Raw genomic sequence first — 25,574 nt, forward strand, 5'->3', positions numbered from 1 at the left:
AAGACCCTGCCACGATAGACATCTCCCTACTTGGTCTGCTGTGCCCCCAGAGAGAACAACCTGGAAGAATGTGGCCTGGAGCTGTACTTCATCCAGGACATGGAGATCCTGGGCAAGGTGACCACCCACGAACTGAAGGAGGGCGGCGAGAGCATCCGGGTCACGGAGGAGAACAAGGAAGAGTACATCATGTGAGTCTCAGGCGCCGGGGGCTCCACTCCAGGGGCGGTGTGGAGATCTAGTGGGTTGCAGAGCAAGATGGGCCACCACCTTGTGGCCCATCGGTCACTGTGGATGCCATCTCCATCTGCCTCAATGGTGGCTGCTGATGGGCAGTCATGTGATGGCGCGAGCTGGGGGACCAGAGCCGAGGTCCTTAGTTACCGACTCCCGGCTGCGCTTTTTCCCTGTGTGGGAGACGTCAAGCCTCCAGGGTGGAATTTCTTTGAAGTCGCATCAAGCTTAGACGTCTGCATCTTTCTCCAGGCCGAAAGGATCTCTGTGGCCTGCGTGCCTAGACCCACCATCTCACGTGTGCCCGTTCTCCATGCCTGTTCCTCAGGCCTCTTGGTTTAGTCTTTTTATCTCCACGCTTTCATACGTCTGAGGTTCAGTTGGCGTTGTGGGCAGGGGCAGGAGGAGGCGGTGGTGAGGATGATTTCAAAGACTCCAGTGTCTGGAGGTCACTGCGAGGTTTTTAGGGCTGCACTCTAGGGCCTCCAGCAGGCTGGGTCTGGGTGTGCGAAGTGGGCTCTTCTGAGCTGGTGGTCCTGTGTGGTAATGGCCACGCGGCCTGGCCAGGAGCTGCGTCTGAGCAGTGGGTCTCATCCTCCACCTATGGCTGGTCTTTGGTCTCAGGCTGCTGACCGACTGGCGTTTCACCCGAGGCGTGGAAGAGCAGACCAAAGCCTTCCTGGATGGCTTCAACGAGGTGGCCCCGCTGGAGTGGCTGCGCTACTTTGATGAAAAAGAGCTGGAGGTGAGTGTCTGAGGTTGCTGGGACCCAGAGCCCCTGCCTCTGGGGTGATCCTGCTCTGTGATGCACTCACTGTGCACCACAGACACTCAGCAATAAAACTCCCACCGCGGCAGGGCAGATGGGTTTGATTTGGGATCTCAGGACCCACCTTTCCCCAGACACTTGTTTCAAGAAAACGGACTTACATTACCCATATTATTAACGCTGACACCAGAAATGGCTAGTTGAACATGTCTGGGGCAATGTCATATGCTAGCGAGTGGACGATGCGTGGGGGAGGGGCCTGCCAGGGGTGCTGACTGCTGCCTCTCCCCAGCTGATGCTGTGCGGCATGCAGGAGATAGACATGAGTGACTGGCAGAAGAGCACCATCTACCGGCACTACACCAAGAACAGCAAGCAGATCCAGTGGTTCTGGCAGGTGGGTCCTGGGCCCAGGCCTTGGCAGGGACATCTGGGCCATCAGCCAAAGGAAACGGATCTTGAGGAGACCTCACACGCAAGGACCTTCAGCTTTGACCCTGTCCTCACCTCCCACAACTTGCAAAAGGAGACGATAGACCAGCCTTGGGATGAACAGGGACAGTTCCAGCTGAGTGGTGGCCAGTGCATGTGACAGGAGGCCGTCAGTGGTCAGCTTTGGGTCAGCTGGTGTGCAGGGACAGACCTGCGGGCAGACAGCAGCTGCCACTGGTTGAGAGGTCCCCTGCCAGCCAGATGGGACAGGAAGTCAGGGGCTTGGCTCCAGAAAACAGAAAGAGCTGTCATTGTTGTCGTTATGAAGTATAGCATTAAAAAAAATACTGATTACAGATATTCTTAGTATATGTCTGTATGCATATGTATGTATACAAATTTTTTGTGGAGGTGAAATTTCTATAACCTACAATTAACTATTAAATTTTTTTTTTTCAATAGAGACAGGGTCTTGCTGTGTTGCCCAGCCTGGTCCTGAACTCCTGGGCTCAAGCAGTCCTTCCATCTCACACTCCCAAAGTGCTGGGATTACAGGCATGAGCCACTGTGCCCAACCCATTTAAGTTTTTTAAGATACGCAATTCAGTGGCTTTCCACTTTGGGTTCCTTGGCTTCGCATCCAGGCCGAGGTGGGTGGATCACTTGAGGTCAGGAGTTCAAGACCAGCCTGGCCACCATAGTGAAACCGTGTTTCTACTAAAAATACAAAAAATTATCCAGGTGTGGTGGCGTACACCTGTAATCCCAGCTACTCGGGAGGCTGATGCATGAGAATCGCTTGAACCTGGGCAGTGGAGACTGCAGTGAGCCGAGATCGTGCCACTGCACTCAGTGAGCCGAGATCGTGCCGCTGCACTCCAGCCCAGGCGAGAGAGTAGGGGCTTCCAGTACATTCACAGTGTTGTGCACCTGTCACCACTATCGAATTCTGGGACATTTCATCTCCCCAAAAACCTTATACCCATTAAGTAGTCACTCCCATATTTAGTCATTTCTGAAAGCAGAACTTGGATGGGAAGAGAATACTTGGTGTCCCTGAGACCCAGAGATGTCCCATGGACGGGTGGGAATCTTCTGCAGACACAGCCTCTTAGCGGAAGCACTTCCGGGCTTGCTCAGGTTGGAGGCTGTCATCCCCTGGCCAGCCTGGCTTTGTGTCCTCAGCCCCAAAGAGGGGCCCCGCCGAGCTGGAGAGCTCCACGTTCAGGCTAAGTACTGGGCCCGTGGGTCGCCTGACTGTGCCTTGACTTGCGGACTTCCAGGTGGTGAAGGAGATGGACAATGAGAAGAGGATCCGGCTGCTGCAGTTTGTCACCGGGACCTGCCGCCTGCCCGTCGGGGGATTTGCTGAACTCATCGGTACGTTTTCTCTCGCCCTCTGGTGTCCTGGCTGGCAGTGAGGACAGCTCAGAGGGAGGGGAATCCTAGTCTCTTCCTGGAAGCACGTCAGTGGGATGGAGAAGAGCTGAGGCCTCTGTGTCCTGGGGCCGAGCCCATCTGTGGGTGGAGCTGGAGGGTCCTGCTTTGCTCTGTTGACATGGGTGTGTTTTACCTTGGATCACAGGTAGCAATGGACCACAGAAGTTTTGCATTGACAAAGTTGGCAAGGAAACCTGGCTGCCCAGAAGCCACACCTGGTGAGCCCGCTAGTTTTAGTGGGACGTCGGGGGGCCTCAGTCCCGATGAGCTCCTGGCACAGCCCAGTGGGCGTAGCAGCTTCTTAGCCTCGAGTCTGGCAGCTTTTGCATGGCCCTGGGGTGTTGGTTTGGAGAGATGGGGCTGTGATGGGCATCTTATCTGCCGGGTCTTACATATGAAGTGCTTCTGTTCCAGTCGTCCAAGAGCTACTGCCCTAAGTGTCCCCCCAGCCAATTTCCAGCTGTCCTGGCCCCTCCTTAACACCCCATGGTCCAGGCACCTGCAGTGTGAAGGCCTGACTGGCAGCCCCTGAGCCCTAGCCAGTGTGGCACAAGCCCTGTGGCCCTGCTGCAGGCAGGCAGGGTGGGGCTGTCAGAGCCCTGGCCTCCTGGGGCTGACTGTCGTGCTTCCCCGCTCTCGATAGCTTCAACCGTCTGGATCTTCCTCCCTACAAGAGCTACGAACAGCTGAGAGAGAAGCTGCTGTATGCCATTGAGGAGACCGAGGGCTTTGGACAGGAGTAACTGAGGCCGCCCCCCCACTACCCCCAGTGCACACATAGTCCTGAGTCCTCCCTGCCTGAGAGGCCACCGGCCCTGCAGCCTTGGGAGGCCCCCGTGGATGTGGCCCTGTGTGGGACGACACCATCATCTTGCTTCTGGCAGAAGAGCCTGATCCCAGGAGGCCCTGCAGTTCCCCCCACCGTGGATGGCAGTCTGGAATAAAGCCCTCTAGTTGCCTTTGGCCCCACCTTCGCAAAGTTCCAGAGGGGTGACCCTCTCTGCAAAACTCTCCCCCGTCCTCTAGACCCCACCCCGGGTGTGTGTGTGTGCAAGGGAAGGTGTTGCATCCCCAGGGGCTGCCACAGAGGCCGGAGACCTCCCGGACTAGTTCGGCCAGGAGACTGGCTCCTGGGGGTGGGGTGGGCTGTTCTGGACTGAGAGCCACGGGTCTTTGCCCGCAAAGGAGGTTCTGCCTGTAAAGCCTCTCTGATGATCGAGATGAAGTGAAGGTCTGAGGGAGACGGCCCTGGGGCGAGGCCATCTCCGCCTGCCTCCCTAGCAGGCAGCAGCGATGGAGGCTGAGTCGCAGGACGCATGCTGGCCAATTAATTCATTCTCAGCAAATGAAGGTTTGTCTAAGCTGCCTGGGTATCCATGGGACAGAAACAGCAGACTCCCTCAGACTTTCTTTTTCCATTTATAAACTTGAAGCGGTTGTGTTGTAGGGTTGCAGTTTTTTTGGTTACGCTGCTGTCATTTTCTGTCCAGGAGCTGGCACCCCAGGCGTTCTGAGACCTTGAGGGACCCAGGCCTTTGGGTCCACGAGTTCCCCAAACAGCCACACCTCTCAAGAACCTGCCTGGCGGTTCCGTGAGCTCAGGCGGGCCTGACCCGGCAGCGCAGCCTGGCAGGGACCTCGTCCCCGAGCTTGGCAGAGTGGGAGGGGTTGAGGTCCCGAGCGCCACTCCTAGCCTTGCCGCCTTCAATAGAGAAGAAATCCCTTTGCTAGATAGGGTCCCCCAGGCAGTCCCCAGTGGCAGGACACAGGGGTCGGGCTGTGGAGCTCTCCCGCCAGCCCTTGGAGCTCCAGGCGGGCCTGCTGGTCCCCCGTTCAGAATGGAGTGCGGCCCGGCCAGCGGAAAGTGTCCATTCTGCATAGGTGCTTCATCTGCACACAGGACGTGGAAACCAGCAGGAAGGCCCTGCCCTGCTGCATAGCCCGGTCTGATTTCTGCAGTTCCCACCAGCCTCCAACCCGGGGACTCTGCCATAATTGGAATCTTCACAGGTCACATTGAAATCTTCAAGGTGACCATGCCCCCCCAGGATGCTGGGGCAGTAATCATGGCAGACTCCTGGCCCGGGCCCCCAGGATTCTAGGACCCCAGGCAGCCCTTGGACTGGTCCCGGGTGCCTTCCAAGCACAGTCTCCATGCTCCCAGATTCTCGACCTTTCCCTGGCCGGGGAGGTGCAGCCTGCGTCTGCCTGTGTCGTGTGTGCTGATTTGAGTGGCTCAGCTTGCCACAGCGCAACCTCTTCTGTCCCTTTCAGTCATTTGCCGTACTTCCCTGCGGCACGTCACCACGGAAGCCGCTCCAGGGTGGGTCAGGGTGCAAGCTGCTGGTGAGGTTTGGAAACATTAGGCTCACGGGTGTTCATGTGTGTTCGTGCGTGTGTGCGCGTACGTGTATATAACTGAGGTGTCTGTACGGAATGCCCTTTGCTAGCTATGGGCTGGTCACCAGACTATTTTGTAATACCCGCCCCCTGCCTCGATATTGCCAGTTTCTTGTGCAATAAACAATCAGCAGCTGTGGGTGGTGTTGGTGTGGATGTTTACAAACCTACGGTCCCCTAGTCAAGAGGACTCTGGTCCTCACAGACCCTCCAGGCCTGGATAGGGGTGGAAATTCCCTGACCTCACTGGTTTTGAGAAGCCTGTGTGTCATGGACCGAGGCAGCCCCCAACTTCTGGGTTGGGCAGCTGAGTCCTGGCCCGGGGATCACCGGCTTCAGCCCCTGGTCGGCCACCTCACTGCACCCTTTTGGCACCCTCGGCCTCGACCCGGGGGTCTCCAAGCAGTTGCTGTGGGGTGCAGAACAATAACAGCTGCAGGTTGGGGCTTCCAAAACTGGCTTGCAGGGAGAGTGTTCTAGGCAGTCATTCATTCAGGAAATACTCAGGTTTCACAAGTTCCACGATGGTCGATGGTCGAGGGACTCTGTGATCTTGACCTCAGGGTCACGTAAGGGCTTGCCACCCACTTTTTTTGGTTTTGACAGATCACCATGCTGATGGGTCTTGATGCATTTGACAAGGAAGTGACTTTGTCATGGACCAAGCAGGGCCCCGACCGTGCCTCCGATGCTGAGCAGGGCAGAGGTGTTCAGAGCGGGCTCCCTCCTGGGTTCATCAGCTGGACTCACTGTGCCCGGCTCCAAAACCTTATTTTCAGGCAACAGGCCAAGGCTGTACTCTGACAGAATTATTGGAAAAGGTCCAGATGTCTCATGATAAATTCAAATAAGACATGCCCCAGTGGAAATCGTTCCCCCAACCCTTGTCCCCAGAGGGACCTACCGTTCACAGTTGGCAGTGGCATTTCCAGACGCTTCTGTGTGGGTGGGCACATCGTTTACACAGAGGATTTTTAAATATGCCAAAAACGGAATATTGTACACACTGCGCAACTCACTGTTTTCATTAAATGAGATGTTATGGACCCCTTTCCATGTTCGTCGATGTAGATACTAAATTCTTCAGCCACTGTGTGACATGCCGTATTCTTGCAGTTCTATAGTATGCTCATCTCCTTCCTAAAGGGGGTGGCACTTGTGTCCCACAGTTTGCCGGTGGCTGTGGAGCTCTGGGAAATGCCCTCGGGCAGGTCTGTGTGCTGCTTCTGCTGCTGCTCCTCTGCTAGGGGGCGGTCCTAGAAGTTGGATTGTTGATCATGCGTCTTTATTTTTATTTAAAAATTTGGTGAAGGTTCAGTTGAAAGATGCAAAGGACCTGCTGTGTAAGGCCTCCCTTACTCTTCCGTCCCTCGGCCACCCTGATCCCTTCCCGGAGGCAACCATCGCTCCTGGCTTCTCTCGGATCTTTCCAGATATACTTTAGAAATCCCACCGAGGGCAGGTGTGGTGGCTCACATCTGTAATCCCAGCACTTTGGGGATTTTTAGTAGACATAGGGTTTCGCCATGTTGGCCAGGCTGGTCTCAAACTACTGACCTCAGGTGATCCTCCCACCTCAGCTTCCCAAAGTGCTGGGATTACAGGCATGAGCCACCGCGCCTGACTGTTGTTGCTTCATTTCGTTTTTTATTGTGGTAAAATACACATAATACACAACTTTCTATCTTAATCATTTTTAAGTGCACAATTCAGTGGCATTAAATACATTCATAATGTTGTGTATCCATCATCACCATCCATCTCCAGAACTCTCTTCATCTTGCAAAATGGAAACTGACCCTCCATTCCTCTTCCCTACAGCCCCTGGTAATCACCATTCTCCTTTCTGTCCCTTTGATTGTGACCCCTGTTAACTACCTCCTTATGAGTGGAATCATACAGCCCTTGTCTTTTCGTGATTGGCTTATTTCACTTAACATAATGTCCTCAAGGTTCATCCATGGGTCAGAATTTCCTTTTTAAGGCTGAAAAATATTCCATTGTATCTTTCTTCTTCTCTGTTCATCCCTCGGTGTACACTTGTGTTACTTCCATGTTTTAGCCACTGTGGACAGCGCTGCTGTGAACACACATGGACAAATACCCCTGAGACCTTGCTTTCAGTTCTTTTGGGGATATACTCAGAAGTGAAATTTCTGGGCTGGGTGCATTGGCTCAAGCCTGGAATCCTAGCACTTTGGGAGGCCAAGGCGGGCAGATACCTGAGGCCAGGAGTTCGAGACCAGCCTGGCCAACATGGCGAAACCCTATCTCTAGTAAACATACAAAAATTAGCCGGGTGTGATGGCAGGTGCCTGTAATCCCAGCTACCCAGGAGGCTGAGGCAGGAGAATCACTTTGAACCTGGAAGGCAGAGGAGCAACCTCCGCCTCCTGGGTTCAAGTAATTCTCCTGCCTCAGCCTCCTGAGTAGCTGGGACTACAGGCACACACCACCACACCCAGCTAATTTTTGTATTTTTAGTAGAGATGGGGTTTCACCATGTTGGCCAGGATGGTCTCAATATCTTGACCTCATGATCTGCCCACCTCGGCCTCCCAAAGTGCTGGGATTACAGGCGTGAGCCACCAGGCCCGGCTGGTAATTCTATTTTTTATGTATTTTTTAGAAACAGAGTTTCATGCTGTCACTCAGGCTGGAGTGCAGTGGCATGATCATAGCTCACTGCAGCCTTGCACTCCTGGCTTCAAGTGATTCTCCTGCCTCAGCCTCCTGAGTAGCTGGGACCACAGGTGTGATGCCACCATGCTTGACTGCTTTTTTATTTTTTGTAGAAATGGGATCTTCCTATGTTGCCTAGACTGGTCTCAAACTCCTGGCTTCAAGTGATCCTCCTGCCTTAGCCTCTCAAAGTGTTGGGATTACAGGTGTGAGCCACCACACGCAGCATCATTCTATTTGTAATTTTTTGAGGCACTTCCATAGTGTTTTCTACAGTAGTGGTACCATTTTACATTCTCACCAACAATGCACAAGGGTTTCAATTTCTCCACATCCTCACCAACATTCGTTCTTTTCTTGTTTTTATTTTTAATAGTAGCTCTCCTAATGGGTGTGAGGTGATATCTCATTGTAGCTTTGACTTGCATTTCTCTAATGATGTTGGGCATCTTGTCATGTACTTATTGGCCAAATGTATATCTTCTTTGGAGAATTGTGTATTCCAGTCCTTTGTGATCATGGTTTTCTTTTTGATGCTTGCTATAATTTTGGTCTCTTTAGTTGGACTCTGGTGCCATCTTTCTCAGTATATTTGATGGTCTACCACGGGGGTTCCCAACCCCTGAGCCACAGACCGTTGTGGGTCCATGGTCTGTTAGGAACTGGCCTGCACAGCAGGAGGTGAGCAGCAGTTGAGTGAGCGAAACTCCATCTGTATTTATAGCTGCTGCCCATTGCTGATATTAGCACCTGAGCTCTGCCTCCTGTCAGATTAGCAGCCTCCTTAGATTCTCAGATGGGAGCATGAACCCAATTGTGAATTGCGCGTGTGTGGGATCTAGGTTGCACGCCCCTTATAAGAATCTAGTGCCTGATGATCTGAGGTGGAACAGTTTCATCCGGAAACCATACCCCGATCCCAGTCTGTGGAAAAATTGTCTTCCATGAAATCAACCGGTCCCTGGTGCCAAAAAGGTTGGGGACCACTGGCTTACAAGATACTCTATTCCCAGCTTTAGTTCTCTTGCCCAAAACATAGAATTAACTACTCTACTAGCTGCATTTGTTCTTTTGGTGTAAAAAAAAAAATGATTTGAATTCAAAACATGGGGTTCTGTCAAAATAGCACAGTGAATTCATGATTTGATCACATCTCTGCTCCAAATAAACAAACTACAAGAAGAGAAAAAAAAAAAAGAACTGGTTCAAAAGCAAGACAAAGAATTCCACAGGCCAGAAACAGAGCAAAAACACAAAACGTGGGGCGAGAATGAAGCTGTGGGCTTGTTGCATGCTTGCATTGCCTGGCAATGGGGCTGAGAGTTCAGCTGCTGTGGGCTGAAGGGGTCTGAATAAACTCCAGCCTAGAGGGGACAGGGCCAGCTCGCTGTTTCCTCCCGTTTCATGTGAACCAGCAGAGACAAAGGCAAACTGCTGCTGCTGTGTACCTGGGCTATGGCTTTGAGAACAAATGACTAAAGAGATGGAAACTCACCTAGCCAAACCCACTTCATGGGTTCTGAACAGGGTCTCTGTGATCTTCCTAGGTCACCCAGGCCAGGGTCCCAAACTGCCATTCGCAGATCAGACCCTCGAAGTGTGGGTGCCCAGACGGACAAGAACAGGTAGCCGCAGAAGCATTAGGCAGGGAAGAGCATGGGAGCCCAGGAGAGCCGGCGAAGGAGCAGCTCCCTAGTCAACATCTTTGCCTCCTCCATGGAAGACACCACAGGAGTGGTTCTCTCACCTGCTGGCCTTTGCTGGAAAGGGATTGGGTGGCAGGTGGGCCTTTTCACTGAGGCCCCAGATGTTACTGTTCGGGGCTGTCTATTCCAGGGTGGCTGGTTTCTCTAGAGATGACTCCTCCCGTCTCCTGCCTGGGGACGAGGACGTGCCTGAGACAGAGTGCACCTGCGTGTAGATTTCCTGGGAACAGACAGCAGGAAGGAACCGAGCTTTCAGAGCCCAGGCCCCCAGCCTTACCTTTTCTCCTGCTTTCCTCCCCTGCTCCTTCTCCCAGCCTGCAGCTTTGACTCAGGTCTTCAGTCCTGGAGCTTGACTCCATCTCTCGTCTCCTGCAGCTGGGAGTGGGCAGGTAGCCAGGCCGTGTGGGGCTTGGAGAGGACCTGAGTGTCCCACCCTTTTGTAGAGAAACTTGTAGCTACCTCAGTTTTCAGCTCTCTACCTCACTCCTGCTTCCTGCTGCCCCCGAGTTCTCAGCCTCTTGCGAGCTCTGCAGGGCTCATTTCCCTCCCTCCCTCCCTCCCCTCCTCCCTCCCTCCCTCCTCCCTCCTTCCTTCCTTCCTCCTTCCTTCCTCCTTCCTTCCTTCCTTCTTTCTTTTCTTTTTCTTTTCTTTTCTTTTCTTTTTTTTTGAGACAGGGTATCACTCTGTCATCCAGGCTGGAGTGCAGTGGCACGATCATGGCTCACTGCAGCGGCACGATCATGGCTCACTGCAGCCTCGACATCCCGGGCTCAGGTGATCCTCCCATCTCAACCTACTGAGTGGTTGGGACTACCCAGCTAATTTTTAAATGTTTTGTAGAGATGGTTTTTTGCCATGTTGCCCAGGCTGGTCTCAAACTCCTGAGCTCAAGCAATCCTCCTGAGTTGGCCTCCCAAAGTTCTGGGATTACAGGTGCGAGACACCACACCTTGCCTTTTTTTTTGAGACAGGGTCTCCCTTATTTGCCCAGGTTGAGTGCAGTGGTGGTGCCATCACAGCTCACTGCAGCCTTGACCTTCTGGGCTCAAGCGACCTTCCTGCCTCAGCCTCCTGAGTAGCTGGGACCACAGGCACACCCCACCGTGCCTGGCTATTTTTTAAATTTTTTATAGAGACGAGGTCTCACTATGTTGCCCAGGCTGCTCTCAAACTCCTGGTCTCAAGTGATCTTCCTGCCTCAGCCTCCCAAAGTACTGGGATTGCAGGCGTGAGCCACTGCACCTGGCCTGTTTGGTTGGTTGTTTTATTTATTTATTTAAAAAAATTTTAAATTACACTTTAAGTTCTAGGGTACAAAATAATTTTGGGCGGGATGCAGTGGCTCAAGCCTATAATCCCAGCACTTTGGGAGGCTGCCAGGCAGATCACGAGGTCAGGAGTTCAAGACTGGCCTGGCCAACATGGTGAAACCCCGTCCCTACTAAAAATACAAAAAATAGCCAGGCGTGGTGGCAGGCGCCTATAATCTCAGCTACTCAGGAGGCTGAGGCAGGATAATTGCTTGAACCCAGGAGGCGGAGGTTGCAGTGAGCCAAGATTATGCCACTGTACTCCAGCCTGGGTGACAGAGCAAGATTCTGTCTCAAAAATAAATAAATACACACTTTTGGGGCTCTAGTCAGAAGAGATGCTTGATCTGCTCTCTGGAAGCTTCCTCTCCTTTGATAGATGCGCCTGGGGGCAGAAGAGGGACAGCTTGCAGATGGCAGCCTGTGCATAGAGGCCCTGAAGGGGCTTGTCTGCGTTTATTATACTGACTTTCAACTAACCTTGCTGCTGCTGCCTCTGCCTTTCTCAGTCCTGAGCCTTCCCGGGTTCTGCAGGGCTCACCAGAGCCCTCCTTGGCTAAGCGCTTTCTGCCTGAATTCTTGGCGAGGGCTCCCTCTGCCTGGCCACTCCTCCTGCCTGACACCTCCTAGAAATGTGTTGAACTCTCTGGTCCACCTCTCAGATGCTACTCCTCAGATTGGGCACACTGGGTAGAGGAAAATGGGAAAATTTTAATGTTCCTTCACTGCCATTCTGAGGGGGTCTTGGGGGAAGAAAACAGAAACACATTTTGGAATGCAGTTCTTGCTCATTAGCTGAGATGTTTATGTTTTTGTTTTTTTGAGACAGGGTCTTACTCTGTCACCCAGGCTGGAGTGCAGTGGCGTGATCTCAGCTCACTGCAATCTCCACCTCCCAGGTTCAATCGATTCTCCTGCCTCGGCCTCCCGAGTAGCAGGGACTACAGACGCCTGCCACCATGCCCGGCTAATTTTTGTATTTTTAGTAGAGATGGGGTTTCACCTTTGTGTCCAGGCTGGTCTTGAACTCCTGACCTCAGGTGACCCGCCCATCTCGGCCTCCCAAAGTGCTGGGATTACAGGCGTGAAACACCACACCCAGATCATCAGCCAACATGAACCTCATTGCGCCCACTTCCCCAAGAGCACTGACTGGTTTCCTTATGCTGGGAGAGGGCGGAAGGTGAAGGGCATGGGATGGAGGTAGGTGGATGAAGTGGGGTGGGGGAAGGGGAGTAGGTGGGATGGTTTTGCTTTGCTTTCTTATCTCCAAAGCCAGTGGTGGCAATAGGTAGTCCTGTTTATAAACAAGAGGGTGGCCAGGCATGGGGGCTCACGCCTGTAATCCCAGCACTTTGGGAGGCGGAGGCAGGTGGATCACCTGAGGTCAGGAATTTGAGACCAGCCTGGCCAACATGGTGAAACCCCGTCTCTACTAAAAATACAAAAAAATTGCCAGGCATGGTGGTGGACACCTGTAGTCCCAGCTACTCAGGAGGCTGAGGCAGGAGGATCGCTTGAACCTAGGAGGCAGAGGTTGCAGTGAGCCAAGATTGTGCCACTGCACTACAGCCTGAGTGGCAGAGTGAGACCCTGTCAAAAAAAAAAAAAAAAGATATTTTACTTCTGCATTTTCCACTAACAGTATTCTCATTCTAAGACATTAATTAGGCACCAAATTCAGAAAACCCCACTGTATTCTATTCTTGATTACCCTAGTGAATTCTTGTTCCTATCTGTGTTAGTGTTTACCAGAAAGGGGGTTCTGATCCAGACTCCAAGAAAGGGTTCTCAGATCTCATGCAAGAAAGAATTCGAGGCGAGTCCACAGAGTAAAGTGAAAGCAAGTTTATGAGAGAAGTAAAGAAACAAAAGAATGGTTTTCCACAGAGCAGTGCTGAGCATTGCTGGTTGGCTATTTTTAGGGTTATTTCTTGATTAAATGCTAAATATGGGGTGGATTATGCATGAGTTTTCCAGGAAAGGGGTGGGAATTTCCCTTTTCTATCGTGTACGGTCACTTCTGGACATGGTTATGGCCTTTGTAAGCTGTCACATGCTGGTAGAAGTGTCTTTTAGTATGCAAATGTAATACAATTTGCGTATTATGAGCAGTGTGGATGACCAGAGGTTGCTTTGGTCGCCATCTTGGTTTTGGTGGGCTTGGGCTGGCTTCTTTACCGCACGCTGTTTTATCAGCTGGGTCTTTATGACTTGTATTTTGTGATTCCAGTCTTGCTAACCTCTGTCCTGTGACTGAGAATGCCTAACCTCCTGGGAATGCAGCTCAGCAGATCTCATCCTCATTTTATCCAGCCCCTATTCAAGATAGAGTCATTCTAGTTCGCACACCTTCTGACAGTAGGTGAACTTTTTTTTCTTTTTTTTTGAGACAGAGTTTTGCTCTTGTTACCCAGGCTAGAGTGCAATGGTGCGATCTCGGCTCACTGTAACTTTCACCTCCTGGGTTCAAGCGTGTCTCCTGCCTCAGTCTCCCAGGTAGCTGGGATTACAGGCACCCACCACCACGCCCAGCTGATTTTTGTATTTTTAGTAGAGACGAGGTTTCACCATGTTGGCCAGGCTGGTGTCAAACTCCTGACCTCTGGTGACCCACCTGCCTCAGCCTCCCAAAGTGCTGGGATTACAGCTGTGAGCCACCATGCCTGGCCTAGTAGGTGGACTTCTTTTTTTTTTGTTGTTCTTTTTTTTTTTGAGGTGGTGTCTCGCTCTGTCACCCGGAGTCTCGCTCTGTCGCCCAGGCTGGAGTGCAGTGGCGCGATCTCCACTCACTGCAAGCTCCGCCTCCCGGGTTCACACCATTCTCCTGCCTCAGTCTCCCGAATAGCTGGGACTACAGGCGCCCACCACCATGCCCGGCTAATTTTTGTATTTTTAGTAGAGACGGGGTTTCACCGTGTTAGTCAGGATGGTTTCGATCTCCTGACCTCATGACCTCGTGATCCGCCCGTCTCAGCCTCCCAAAGTGCTGGGATTACAGGCGTGAGCACCGCGCCCGGCCTGGACTTCTTAGGTGGCCTCCAGTGCTCCCCTCCTGGTATTCCCACCTTCCTGGTGGAAACCCCTCCCCTTGAGAGTGGACTGCCCTAGTGACTTGCTTCTACCCAGTGGAACATGGCCCAGGTGATGGGATGTCACTTCTGTGATTCAGCTGCAATCTGTCTCACTGACTGTCCCCTTGCCTGCTGACATGTGTGCTCTGATGGAGCAAGCTGCTGTGCTGGAGAGGCCCACGTGGCAAGGGACTGAAGGCAGCCTTATGTCAACAGCTAGCAAGGAACTGAGGCCCTTAGGCCCACAGCCCATGAGGAACTGAATCCTGCCAACAGCCATGTGAGCTTGAAGCCGGATCCTTCTGTTGCTGAGCTGGAGGTGACTACAGCCCAGCGGACACCCCGACTGCAGCCGGTGAGCAACTCAAAGCAGAGACCCAGGCGAGCCATGCCTGGACCCCTGAGCCACAGAAACTGTGAGATAACCAATGCGTGTTGTAAGCAGCTAACTGTTATGGTAATTTTCTAGGCAGCCATAGGTAACCAGTACACCATCCTAGGTCAGATTAAATGTCCTCAGGTTAGCATCCCTTCCATCCCCTGGTTCCTGAATGTGGCCATGATTTTTCATACATGAAAGAGCCATGGCAGGGAGATTATCTGTGAATCAACAAAATGATACCAGGAACACAGGCCGATTGCCCGTCTTCCTCTTCTCGGGGAAACAGAATACTGGGAAGTGGGAGTAATTTTAATCCCTCCCCGAGACCCCAGTTTCCAGCCTGACAACATTTGCCCGGCAGTGCCAGTGGTCCCGGGGCCCTCAGGTCCGGCCCAGTCTGCGACTGTGGCTCTCTGCCTTGAGATGTCGTTAGTTCTTGTCTGGGCCTCCAGCCAAACATAGTTGGCAAGAGTCATGTCCAGTCTCTCAAGGACAATTTTGGGGCCGTTTCCTGTGTAATTATAGGGTGAGCAGCAGGGTAGATGGTGCTATTACAGCAGCAAATTAGCCTGAAGGGCGGCCTCTGCAGCTCTAGGACTCCCACGGAGGCTGGCTCAAGGTAAAGCTCTTGCCTCCATGACGGCCTCCCATGAGTATCTGGGGCCCGGTGGGCTGTGCGTGCAGAAGCAGTGCTTCTTCTGGGAGGATATCCATTTCACCCCCAAACCTTTGGATTTTATTTTGTGTTATTTATTTATTTTTGAGACAGGGTCTTGCTCTATTGCCCAGGCTGGAGTGCAGTGGTGCGATCTAGGCTCACTGTCGCCTCAAACTCCTGGGCTCAAGCGATCCTCCCACCTCAGCCTCCCGAGTAGATGGGACTAGAGGCACATGCCACCATGCCTGGCTCATTTTGTCTTGTTTTTTTGAGACAGTGTCTCACTTTGTCACCCAGGCTGCAGTGCACCCGGCTAATTAAAAAAATTTTTTTTGTGTGAAGACAGGGTCTCACTATGTTGCCCAGGTTGGTCTCAAACTCCTGGCTTCAAGGGATCCTCCTGCCTTGGCCTTCCAAAATGCTGGGATTACAGGTGTGAGCCACTGCGCCTGATCTAAATGTCTGGATTTTATAGTCAAGGTCTGCCAACTCTCTGTAATTGGTCCACACTGGTTCAAATCTGGAATGTCTGTGTGTGGGGTACATGAGAAGTAACCTGAGTGGTAAATGTTGACTGTTATCCTGTCCCTGCACTCCATACGTGGTACTCACCCCTGAACATCAGCTTTCTGCAAGGGGCACAGGATGCCTCTTGATAAATATTATATGGCAGAGAAGAGTGCAAGAGAAAGAGTCTACTTAGGTAGGATTTTACGGAAAGCATCTCAAAAGAGGTGTTTCAGCCTAATGACCTGAAAGGTAAGAAGGAACCAGAAGGCCGGACACGGGGGTTCACGCCTGTCATCCCAGCACTTTGGGAGGCCGAGGCGGGTGGATCACCTGTGGTCAGGAGTTTGAGACCAGCCTGGCCAGCATGATGACACCTTGTCTCTACTAAAAATACAAAAATTAGCCAGGCACGGTGGTGGGTGCCTGTTATCCTAGCTGCTCGGGAGGCTGAGGCAGGAGAATCGCTTGAACCTGGGAGGTGGAGGTTGCAGTGAGCCAAGGTCGTGCCACTGCACTCTAGCCTGAGTGACAGAGTGAGACTGTCTCAAAAAATAATAATAATAAGGAGCCAGTCAAGTAAAGAGCTGGAGGAGGAATGTCCAGAGTTAGAAGCATCCAGTGCAGCCATCTGAGTGGGAAGGAGGCTAACCTGTTCTGAGAGTGGGTTGAGGCTGGGGTGACTGAGCAGGGGCAGCATAAGAGGAGACCCATAGGTTGGCACAGGTCTGGGTCATGCAGGGACCCATGAGCCCTGATGAAGAGCTTCGGTTTTCATTCTAAGAGCAGTGGGAAGCCACTGGAGGCTCAGGCACAGGCCAGGTGTGCCCCGAGGTACACCTGAGAAAGATCACCCCAAAGGCAGCATGGAGCATGGGTCCCCTGGAGCTGGAGGGGATGCAGGGAAGGTGGTTAGGAGGTACCGTGGATATCCAGGAGAGGCAATGGCTGTGTGGTAGGTGTTGACTTCATATGGAGTAGAAAATGGAAAGACTCATGCTGTCTTTGGGGTGCAATTGACATGATTTTGCCAGTGGACTGGAAATGGTACATGAGAGAAAGAGCGAAGTCAAGGATGACGTCTTCATTTTTGGCTTGAGAAACTGGGAAGAGGATGATACCATTTAATCTGATGCAAAAGACTAGAGCAGGGGAGCTGCAGGGGCCGGGGATGAATATTCTCTGGAGGAAACAAAGTTGAATTCCTATCTGTTACCATTAACAAGGTGAAAGTTTTATAAAAGTCTTAACCTACAAGGGCAAAGAGAACATAAGAGGACTTGGTGGCAGACAAGGAGGGCTAACATAGTTTTACAAGGCAGACAGCAGGTGGAGGATTATAATTGATCAAGCAGAGCAGGAAGTTGCACTGCAGGGGAGGCTGACGAGAAATGAGCCGCTCTGTCTAGTAGACCACTTGAGAGACTTAGGGTTTGGGGGCTGCAAGAAGGCAAGGGTGATACTAGGGCCTAAAAACAACTGGAGTAGGCCAGGCGCAGTGGCTCATGCCTGTAATCCCAGCACTTTGGGAGGCTGAGGTGGGTGGATCATGAAGTCAGGAGTTTGAGACCAGCCTGGCCAACATGGTGAAACACCATCTCTACTACAAATAATTAGCCGGGCATGGTGGTGTGCATCTGTAGTCCAAGCTACTCAGGAGGCTGAGGCAGAAGAATCACTTGAACCTGGGAGGGGGAGGTTGCAATGAGCGGAGATTGTGCCACTGTACTCCAGCCTGGGCAACAGAGCAAGACTCCATCTCAAAACAAACAAAAACAAGTGGAGTAGTTAAGCATCCGTATACAGAGGAGTTGGACACCCACCTCCCCTCCCAGACCCCATGCAACTCAGCTACTGCCCGTTCCCCGACTGCTGCAGACCAGAAGTGTATTCAGGCTCAAGGCTTGGGTGCTTGAGGGACAACAGAAGGCTGGGGAGGTGCAGAGCTGAAAATTGTCAGATAAATAGAAGTCTTGAAACTTGAAGTGGAGGCTGGGTGCGGTGGCTCACACCTGTAATCCTAGCACTTGGGAGTCTAAGGTGGGGAGACCAGCCCGGGCAACAGAGCAATTACTCATCTCTACAGAAAACTAGCTGGGTATGGTAGTGCACGCCTGTAGTTCCATCGACTTGGGAGTCTGAGGTGGGAGCGTCGCTTGAGCCCGGGAGGTCGAGCTGCAGGGAGCTATGATTGTACCACCACACCCTCAGCCTGGGTGACAGAGTGAGACCCTGTCTCTCAAAAAGTAAAAATAAAAAAGAAACTTGAAGTGAATGAAAAGATGTAATGTGAAAGGTGAAAATATAAAGCTAATGATGTGTAAGTATGAGAATAGATTTGGGACTTTAAGCTGGGGAAGGGCTTCTTAAGTGTAATTCACAAAGCACTAACCATAGGGGAGAATGGATTGATTTGTCTACATAAAAATAGAGGATTTCTGTTCCACAAAGCTCCCCAAAGATAAAGTAACAGACAGATGGGACTGACTGAAAAGAGCTGTCACAAAAAACCGAAACAGGAGTTGTTTCCTGAATATTCAAAGGATGTCTGAAAATCAACAAGAAAAAGAAAAGAAACTCAATAGAAAAAAAGATGAGCAAAAGACAGAAGTAGCAGTTCACAGAAGGACAGTAGACATGGCCATGGGGAGAAAGCTCTATCAGAATAACCTCAGAATACTATTGCACTCCTAAGATCTATAAAAATTGGGAAGTTGGAGCATGCGCAGTGTTAGGTTGGCAAGCATATTAATAAGGACCGTCACAATCACACTGACACGGGATATACTGTGTGCAGGCTCTGCTCCAAGCCCCTTATCAGCAATATTTTTGTGTAATGTAATATTTTGTGTAAAAATTATTGTGTAATTTTCCTAACAAATCTATGAAGCAGGTAGTAATAAAACTATTCCCATTTTGCAGAGGAGAAAATGGAGATAGAGATTTGTCTTTTTTGCTCTGTCACCCAGGCTGGTGTGCTATGGTGCGATCTCGGCTCACTGCAACCTCTGCCTCCTGGGTTCAAGCGATTCTCCTGCCTCAGCCTTCCAAGTAGCTGGGATGACAAGCACGCATCCTGGCTAATTTTTTGTATTTTTAGTAGAGACGGGGTTTCACCATGTTGGCCAGTCTGGTCTCGAACTCCTAACCTCAGGTGACACCCCCCGCCTCGGCCTCCTCCAGTGCTGGGATTACAGGTGTGAGCCACCACGCCCGGCCAAATAGCCTTAACAGCTAGTAGTTGATACATCTTGGATTCCAAGTCAAGCAATCTGACTTGAGCCCATACTTTAAGCTGCTAAAATATACTGTGGTTTCAGACATGGTAACCTCATGAACTGTGAGTAGGAGCATAAAGGACTGCAGCCACTCTAGTGTGCAATCTGGCTGTACTTAGAGACATGAACTATGTTCCTGCAAACTCCTGGACATGGACTCCATAGAAATTCTTGCTCAGGTCCTTATGAGGACATGTAGTAGCTTTGTTTGTGGTGGCGGAGAGCTGGAAGTCATCCAGGTATCCATCACTAGGAGGTAGGTGAGTAAACCACAGTGGCTGATTACAAGGAGCCCCACCTTAGTGGACTAGCAGGGTAGGCAAAGTTACGTCGCGATGACAAACAGCCCTCCAATCTCAGTGGCTGAACGCAAGTTTTATTTCCAGCTTACATCAAATCAAATGCAAAGCGCGTGTTTCTCTAGGACATCTCTTCTCTGTAAAGCGACTCAGCAGTCAGGCTGCACCCTATGTGACTTGCCATCTCAACATGTCCCTCCTCTATCGCCCAGGCAGGGGATGAGAGAGACAGAAGGGACTTTTCACTTTCTCAGTCTCATTCTCTCATCAGGCTGGCGTGCGGTGGCACGACCTCGGCTCACTGCAACCTCTGACTCCCTGGTTCAAGTGATTCTCCTGCCTCAGCCTCCCAAGTAGCTGGGATTACAGGCACGCACCACCACTCCCAGCTAATTTTTGTATCTTTAGTAGAGACGAGGTTCACCATGTTGGCCAGTCTGGTCTCGAACTCCTAACCTCAGGTGACACCCCCCGCCTCGGCCTCCTCCAGTGCTGGGATTACAGGTGTGAGCCACCACGCCCGGCCAAATAGCCTTAACAGCTAGTAGTTGATACATCTTGGATTCCAAGTCAAGCAATCTGACTTGAGCCCATACTTTAAGCTGCTAAAATATACTGTGGTTTCAGACATGGTAACCTCATGAACTGTGAGTAGGAGCATAAAGGACTGCAGCCACTCTAGTGTGCAATCTGGCTGTACTTAGAGACATGAACTATGTTCCTGCAAACTCCTGGACATGGACTCCATAGAAATTCTTGCTCAGGTCCTTATGAGGACATGTAGTAGCTTTGTTTGTGGTGGCGGAGAGCTGGAAGTCATCCAGGTATCCATCACTAGGAGGTAGGTGAGTAAACCACAGTGGCTGATTACAAAGGAGCCCCACCTTGGTGGACTAGCAGGGTAGGCAAAGTTACGTCGCGATGACAAACAGCCCTCCAATCTCAGTGGCTGAACGCAAGTTTTATTTCCAGCTTACATCAAATCAAATGCAAAGCGCGTGTTTCTCTAGGACATCTCTTCTCTGTAAAGCGACTCAGCAGTCAGGCTGCACCCTATGTGACTTGCCATCTCAACATGTCCCTCCTCTATCGCCCAGGCAGGGGATGAGAGAGACAGAAGGGACTTTTCACTTTCTCAGTCTCATTCTCTCATCAGGCTGGCGTGCGGTGGCACGACCTCGGCTCACTGCAACCTCTGACTCCCTGGTTCAAGTGATTCTCCTGCCTCAGCCTCCCAAGTAGCTGGGATTACAGGCACGCACCACCACTCCCAGCTAATTTTTGTATTTTTAGTAGAGACGAGGTTTCACCATGTTGGCCTGGACGGTCTCGATCTCCTGGGTGGTGATCCGTCCCCAAGGGTTGGGGTGATCCATCCCCCCTTGCCTCCCAGAGCGCTGGGATTATAGGCGTGAGGCACCACGCCTGGCCTGCTTATATTTTTTCATTGTCCGGGACTCATCTCGTGGCCTTCTCTGGAGCAAAAGGGGTGGCAAGTGTAGTCTGCAGTATGTCCAGGAAAGAGGAATGTGGAACAGGATTTGGGAACACATAGTATTGTTGCTGCCACAAGCAGTTACAAGCTATGAACTGAATGAATCTATACATACAGCCATAGAGACAGGTCTTTAAAACATAGTTTTAAGTTTTATAAAAAGGTAGGAAAGAATGCAAGGGAAACTTATAGAAATTAAAACACATGCACATAGTACGTTACGCTGCACGGGCCAGGTGTGGTGGCTCACACCTGTAATCCCAGCACTTTGGGAGGCTGAGGTGGGCGGATCACATGAGGTCAGGAGTTCGAGAACATTACGCTGCATGTTCTTTGTGGATCCATCCATATCTAAGGACGTTTATTAAACACACTGAAGTGGCTATAGCTTATGTGTGTGGGAAGGATGGGTGGTTAGAATGATAGAGGAAATCAGGTAAAAAATATCAAAGAAAGGATACGTTTGATGATGATGGTGATGATGGCAGTCATGAACTGAGGATTAAGAGTCTTGCCACTCTCTACATTTGAGGTTCTTCCTCCAGCCATTTAACTCTGGCACTGGAATAGAATGAGGAAGAGGGGGAAGGTGAGAAAGTAGGCAGAAAGAGCTGTTGGGCAACTGTAGCAACAGAACAGAAAGGAAATGAACGTTTGCACATAGGCAGGGGCAGCAGGAATGCAGAGGGGCAGGTGTAAGAGAGGGTCCACGTGGTAGAACCCACAGGACCAGGTGGCTGAATGCAGAAGCTGAGGCTGAGCAGGGCGGCCAGTATGGCTCCTGTGTTCTGGTGGCATGTGGTGGCGTGACCAGCCAGGGTCTGGAAGAAAGAGGAGGAATGAGTATTGGAATCAGAGGCTTCAGATAACGATGCGGGATTCTTTAAAATATAAGACATAGGTTGAGTCAAATGAGGGTCTAGAGAAAATGGAGCCAAAGGGGCTCAGGAGGCTCTCAGAAGCAGGTAAGAGTACCATGATAGAAGTGCCAGGGATCAAGCCAGGGAGGTAAGGTAATACGGTCTGGCTGTGTCCCCATCCAAATCTCATCTTGAACTGTAGCTCCCGCAATTCCTACATGTCATTGGAGGGACCCAGTGGGAGGCAATTGAATCAAGGGGACGGGTCTTTTCCATGCTGTTCTCATGACAGTGAATAAGGTTCACAAGATCTGATGGTTTTATAAAGAGTTCCCATGCACAAGTTCTCTCTTGCCTTCTGCCATGATTGTGAGGCCTCCCCAGGCACTTGAACTGTGAGTCCATTAATCCTCTTTTTCTTTATAAATTACCCCGTCTTAAGTATGTCTTTATCAGCAGTGTGAAAACGGACTAATACATAAGGGTTCAGAAGGGCCAACTGGATGGACAAAGAAGCCATTGGTGACTTTAGTGAGAGCTACTTTAGTGGAATGGTGGGGGGCAAAAGCCAGATTGCAGATGATTAAGGAAATACCTGGAAGACAAAGAAGAGAAGGCAGCAGACATAGATGAGCCATTTGCTGAAGGTTAACTGGGAAAAGGATGGAGGAAGGCTACAGCAGGGGCTGCAGAGTGCAGGTGTGCGAGTGTAATATGGGAGGGAGCTGAGGGTTTATATGCCGAGGGGTAAGAGGTGGGGATGGAGTCAGGATTGAAAATGAGGAAGAGAGGCCAGGTGCAGTAGCTCATGCTTGTAATCTCAGCACTTTGGGGGGCCAAGGCGGGCGGATGATGAGGTCAGGAGTTCGAGACCAGCCTGACCAACACGGTGAAACCCCATTTCTACTAAAAATACAAAAATTAGCAGTGTGTGTGGCACACACCTATAATCCCAGCTACTCAGGAGGCTGAGGCAGGAGAATTGCTTGAACCTGGGAGGTGGAGGTTGCAGTGAGCAGAGATCGTGCCATTGCACTCCAGCCTGGGTGACAGAGCGAGACTCCATCTCAAAAAAAAAAAAAAAAAAAAAGAAAATGAGGAAGAGGCCAGGCGCGGTCGCTCATGCCTGTATTCCCAGCACTTTGGGAGGCTGAGGTGGGCGGATCACCTAAAGTCAGGAGTTCAAGACCAGCCTGGCCCACATGGTGAAATCCCATCTCTACTAAAAATATAAAAATTAGCTGGGCATGGTGACGCATGCCTGTATTCCCAGCAACTTGGGAGGCTAAGGCAGGAGAAGCCTGAGAACCTGGGAGGTGAAGGTTGCAGTGAGCCAAGATTGCACTCCAGCCTGGGTGACACAGAGAGACTCCGTCTCAAAGAAAAGAGAAGGCAGCCAGAGAGTACCTGGGTTCAGCTGAAGTGCCAGCCTGCTCCAGTCAGAGAAGCAGAATCGGTGAGAACAGGGAAAAGGAACCCAAGCTTCCGGAACCTGATCCTCTTGAATTCATGGCTTTGTAGCTGTTTAAAAAAAAAAAAAAAAAAAAGGCCGAGTATGGTGGCTCACACCTGTAATCCTAGCATTTTGAGAGGCCAAAACAGGAGGATTGCTTAAGCCCAGGAGTTCAAGACCAGCTTGGGCAACATAGGGAGACTCATCTCTATGAAAAATAAATAAATAAATGATTTTAAAACAGCACGAAAAAACAAAACAGACCCCCGGACTGTTAAAAAAAAAAAAATAATTGATAAGATTGATCTACATCAAAATAAATGTTCTCTAACTTTCATGTGGGCAGGAACCATATGGAGACCATCTTAAAAACATAGATCCCCAGAGATTCTAACACAGCAGGTCTGGGGGTGGGCCCAGAAACCTGAATTTTTATTATTTTTTTGAGATAGGGTTTTTGTCACCCAGGCTGGAGTACGGTGGTACAATCTCAGCTCACTGCAACCTCTGCCTCCCGGGTTCAATAGATTCTCCTGGCCTCAGCCTCCTGAGTAGCTGGGACTATAGGTACGTGTCACCATGTCCAGCAAAATTTTGTGTTTTTTGGTAGAGACTGGCTTTCACTGTATTGGCCAGGCTGGTTTTGAACTCCTGGCCTCAAGTGACCTGCCCGCCTTGGCCTCCCAAAGAGCTGGGATTACAGGCGTGAGCCACCGTACCTGGCCAGAAACCTGAATTTTTAACAAGCATCATAGTGAAATCTGCTGTCATTGGTTCTATGCTTTGAATAACTGCTAGAGAATGGCTAGCTGAGGTCCTAGTAAGTGGAAACGAATCACTCAACCAATCAGCACCACCCCCTTCTGGAAAAGTCCCAGGCATTTGACAAAGATTTGTCACCTACAACTATCTGCCCCTGTGTGAAGAGGGCTACTTTGAATGAACCCCCAAGTCTTGGTTAGTTTTCTTGAAAAAAAAACAAACAGGTATAAAATGAGAACAACTGGGGATTAAATAACAGTTATGAAGGCAGTGATCATTTAAATAGGACTGGAAAGCGTGGGCTTGGAGCCAGGTTGCACAGGTTTGCAAAAGCCAATTATTAAATTTTCAGAAATTTTGTGAGCTGGAGGCTAAACACAACCATTGTTAAAAATTAAATTGTATAAATTTATAATTAAATAGATTATATTAAGAAAATATTTTTCTTTCTTTTTTTTCTTTTTTTTGACACCGAGTCCCATTCTGTTGCCCAGTGGCACGATCTTGGCTCACTGCAACTTCTGCTTCCTGGGTTCAAACAATTCTCCTGCCTCAGTCTCCCAAGTAGCTGGGATTACAGGCCCATGCCACTATGCCCGGCTAATTTTTTAGTTTTAGTAGAGACAAGGTTTCCCCATGTTTTGCCAGGCTGGTCTCAAATTCCTGACCTCAGGTGATCCGCCTGCCTCGGCCTTCCAGAGTGCTGGGATTAGAGGCGTGAGGCATCGCGCCCGGCCCTACTTTCTTTACTACATTTTACTATCAGGTGTGCTCCTAAGGTTATTTTTGTCTATCTTACCTGTAAGGTAGAAATACTATATAGCACTGTGCTCCTGCGCCTCTCCTCCCAACTCAGGTCGTTGTGAAATCAGCCACCGTGGAAGTATTTATACCAGGGAAATTGGGAAACGCTTACAAACCAATGCCCCTCATCCCTTTTTTGGAGAACTGATTGTTACATGTTTACCAGCACACCACTGAGTAGGATCCTTAAATAATTAGGAGGCTGGACACGGGGGCTCATGCCTGTAATCCCAGCACTTTGGGAGGCTGAGGCAGGAGGATTGCTTGAGCCCAGGAGTTCAAGACCAGCCTGGGCAACCAGGTGAGAACCTGTCTCTACACAAAAGTTAAAAAATACCTGGGTGTGGTGGCTTGTGCCTGCCGTCTCAGCTACTCAGGAGGCTGAGGCAGGAGGATCGCTTGAGCCCAGGAGGTTGAGGCTGCAATGAGCTGTGATCGCATCACAGCACTCCAGCGTGAGCGACAGAGCAAGACCCAGTCTCAAAAAAAAAAAAAAACAAACAAAAAAAAACAAACAAAAAAAATTAGAAGAGTAATAACAGCAGTGAGGAAACTCGAAGCACGAACTATCTGCTTGTATTCATCCCCCAGCAGCAGTGTGTAAAAGGACGTAAGGGTGGAGGTGTGGAGGCTTAACCCAGTCTTTTTGTACCCATAGCCTCTTCAAATTCCTTCACAATTTTGCCTGGGTGGCTTCAGCCGAAACCAGAAATGGCAGGAAGTAATTGGGGGAGATTCCCAAATCTATGCGCAACTGGCAATCAAATTTTTCTCAACAGGAGATGAGATGAGCTGAGTGAATGACGCCATCTAGTGTCGAAGAACAGATTGGCTCCAAAGAGCAACGATTAGCAAAATATTCCTCTTGATTTGGGCGCTAGAAACACGACTTCCACAGTTTGTTCTTCCCTTCTTTTCACATATTTTCTTTCCTCACTTCCATGTCTATACTGAGTCAATTCTTATTTACTCCCCCAATAAAAACAGACTTTACTTTTTGTTTTTTGAGACAGAGTCTTGCTCTTTCAC

General features: G+C 50.5%; 1 protein-coding gene and 1 long non-coding RNA gene across 4 annotated transcripts in view; one reads left to right on the forward strand and one right to left on the reverse strand.

Annotated features, from left to right (window-relative positions):
* The window catches only part of WWP2 (WW domain containing E3 ubiquitin protein ligase 2), a 179,958-nt gene extending 174,544 nt beyond the window's left edge, over window positions 1–5,414 (forward strand). For all 3 annotated transcript variants that reach the window (XM_033218840.1, XM_033218841.1, XM_033218839.1), the window contains 6 exons: window positions 51–191; window positions 859–979; window positions 1,296–1,400; window positions 2,719–2,815; window positions 3,021–3,093; window positions 3,519–5,414. In XM_033218840.1, coding sequence (XP_033074731.1) covers window positions 51–191; window positions 859–979; window positions 1,296–1,400; window positions 2,719–2,815; window positions 3,021–3,093; window positions 3,519–3,618 — 637 coding nt within the window. In that variant the 3' untranslated portion in view covers window positions 3,619–5,414. The remainder of the gene's footprint in view (window positions 1–50; window positions 192–858; window positions 980–1,295; window positions 1,401–2,718; window positions 2,816–3,020; window positions 3,094–3,518) is intronic.
* Window positions 5,415–20,113: 14,699 nt separating this feature from the next.
* LOC117087982 lies at window positions 20,114–24,929 on the reverse strand. Its single transcript, XR_004438958.1, has 2 exons — window positions 24,883–24,929; window positions 20,114–21,227 (listed from the first exon to the last, which is right to left on the reverse strand). It is a non-coding gene; the product is annotated as an uncharacterized LOC117087982 (long non-coding RNA).
* Window positions 24,930–25,574: the final 645 nt, after the last annotated feature.

The sequence above is a fragment of the Trachypithecus francoisi genome, unplaced genomic scaffold, assembly GCF_009764315.1.
Source record: "Trachypithecus francoisi isolate TF-2019V2 unplaced genomic scaffold, Tfra_2.0 Lachesis_group10, whole genome shotgun sequence".
In the NCBI taxonomy this organism is placed as follows: Eukaryota; Metazoa; Chordata; class Mammalia; order Primates; family Cercopithecidae; genus Trachypithecus; species Trachypithecus francoisi.